Here is a 2,285-nt window from a genome sequence, read left to right on the forward strand (position 1 = left end):
ATCGCGGACCCTCTTTCCCTTCCGCGAATAATAATAGCGGAAGAATTGTACTTGCAGTTTATAACCCTAAAACGATCACACTTTCATTTTTGTGCAACATTTGTCAAATTGGAGAGGAAATTTGGGGGAATTCTTGGTTTTGTTCATCGTTACTCACTAATTACATTTGGTAAGCTCAATTTCTTACTTTTTTCTTTTTGTAGTTATGGATAAGGTGTTTGCTAGGTTTGAAGGTAGAAAAGTTTTGAAAAAAGTGATAATATTGTAATTAGTGAGGTTGTTGATATTAGTGGTAGTTGCTTACGTAATGATAATGTAAATTATGTTAACATTGTTGATGATTGTGATGAAGATGTTTATGTTAGTGAATTTAGATTTGAAAATGAAGATTTGCATAAAAATAGTGAGTTTATGCATGATAGTAGTGAGAGTAGTGATAATAGTGTTGTTGGGGAAGAAGATATTGTAATTCCTTTCTTGAGTCAAAATTTCCCTAATTTGGTAGCCGCCGAAAATGTAATTAGGGTCTACGCTTTGAATAATGGATTTACAATTAAAATCCAAAATACATAAAGGCGTCTGGATAAAAAAATATATTCCTATACTTATGTTTATAATTTAGCGGGAGAAAACCGCGATAAAGAACCCGTAGAGGATGAAAAAGTTTTGATAAGAAGTGTCGGTAGTGAGAAGAAGAAAAGGCGTAGAGATAAACCTCCTAGAAGTGGATGTAAATTTAGGATCTATGTGATTAATAGGAGAAATACAAGGCATTGGGAGATAACATCATTGGAGTTAAATCACAATCACGATATTGTGTGGCCTTCTAAGATGAATTTGATTAAAAGGGATCGACATGTAACCGCCGCCCAAAAGAATTTAATAAAGAGTTTCCATATTTCAGATATTGCACCTAGACAACAAATGAATATATTTGGAAAAATGCACGGAGGAGAGGAGCAAGTAGGGTTTCATATCCAACACTTGAGAAATGTCGTGCGAGATTTTAGAAAAGATAATTTGGGTGTGAATGATGCGCAAGCGGGTTTGGATTTGTTACATAGGTTAGAAGAGGAAAGTGGAGAATTTTTTTTTATTCGGACTCTAATTGATGAGGAAGGAAGATTGAAGTGTCTTTTATGGGTTGACCCCTGGTCGTTGTTGGCCTACAAAAATTTTGGTGATGTAGTGGCATTTGATACAATATATCGAATAAATAGGTATGCTATGCCATTTGTGCCGTTCACCGGGGTGAATCATCACTATCAATCGGTTCTCTTTGAATTTGCACTAATGCTTGATGAATTGAAGACTACATTTGAGGGGGTTTTGGGTACTTGGTTAGAGGTCATTGAAGGAAAAGCACCATTGGCTATTATCACCGATCAAGATCAAGCGATGGCGGGGGAAATTCAATCTCAACTACCAAACACGACACTGTTGTGTTCTTGGCACATTAGTAACAAATTTCCGGAGAAGCTCTCAACCTACTATGCAAAGGAGGAATTTAAAGGCGACTTCAACAATTGCATATATCACTCGTTGACCGAAGAAATTTCTGAGGATAGGTGGAAACCATTGATCTTGAAGTACAAGTTGGAGGGTAATACATGGTTGCAAGGCTTGTATAATTTGAAGCATAAGTGGATCGATGCTTATACACGTAACATTTTTTCCACGGGTCAAGAAACAACTTCAAGAAGCGAAGAAATGAATGCCTTTTTTTATGCTTATGTAGGGTCTTTCCTGGGTTGAAAGAATTTGTTGAGGGTGCACAAAAAGCGTTAGAAAGATAATTTATGCTTGAGAAAGAAGAGGATTATAATACACGTCATAAAATTCGTTGCATGCGAATGAAGACCGCCTTGGAGCACTATGCTGCTTCCATTTATACGCAAGAGATGTTCAAAAAATTTCAAGACCAATTGGTTGAGGCCGCAAAGTACTTTGTCGAAAATGATAGAGACCACTCCTTGGAAGATGTAGAGGATACATACTACAGATGTTATCGACCATTAATGGTTGAGTCTAAGAGAACCACTTATCTCGTTACCTTCAACAAGTTATCATTTCGGGGTTCTTGCATATGTAGAATGTTTGAGCATTCGGGCATGCCGTGTCGTCATATTATTGCCGTGTTGACAAAGAGGTGTGTGGCCGAATTACCGGAATATTTTGTGAAATGAAGGTGGACTAGGGATGCCAATAGAGTTGATGGTGTGTTGCCATATCACATGCCTGGAGATGATGCCTTATCCCATCATTTGACTCCAACGGAAATATTT

At 37.2% G+C, this 2,285-nt stretch overlaps 1 protein-coding gene across 1 annotated transcript; it reads left to right on the forward strand.

The window, feature by feature from the left end:
• Window positions 1-205: 205 nt before the first annotated feature.
• Window positions 206-1,755, forward strand: LOC141672240 (protein FAR1-RELATED SEQUENCE 5-like). Its single transcript, XM_074478831.1, has 2 exons — window positions 206-233; window positions 623-1,755. The coding sequence occupies exons 1-2, from the start codon at window positions 206-208 to the stop codon at window positions 1,753-1,755; spliced, it is 1,161 nt and encodes a 386-aa protein (XP_074334932.1).
• The last annotated feature ends 530 nt before the right edge of the window (window positions 1,756-2,285 follow it).

Source organism: Apium graveolens, chromosome 1 (genome assembly GCF_009905375.1).
Source record: "Apium graveolens cultivar Ventura chromosome 1, ASM990537v1, whole genome shotgun sequence".
Lineage (NCBI taxonomy): Eukaryota > Viridiplantae > Streptophyta > Magnoliopsida > Apiales > Apiaceae > Apium > Apium graveolens.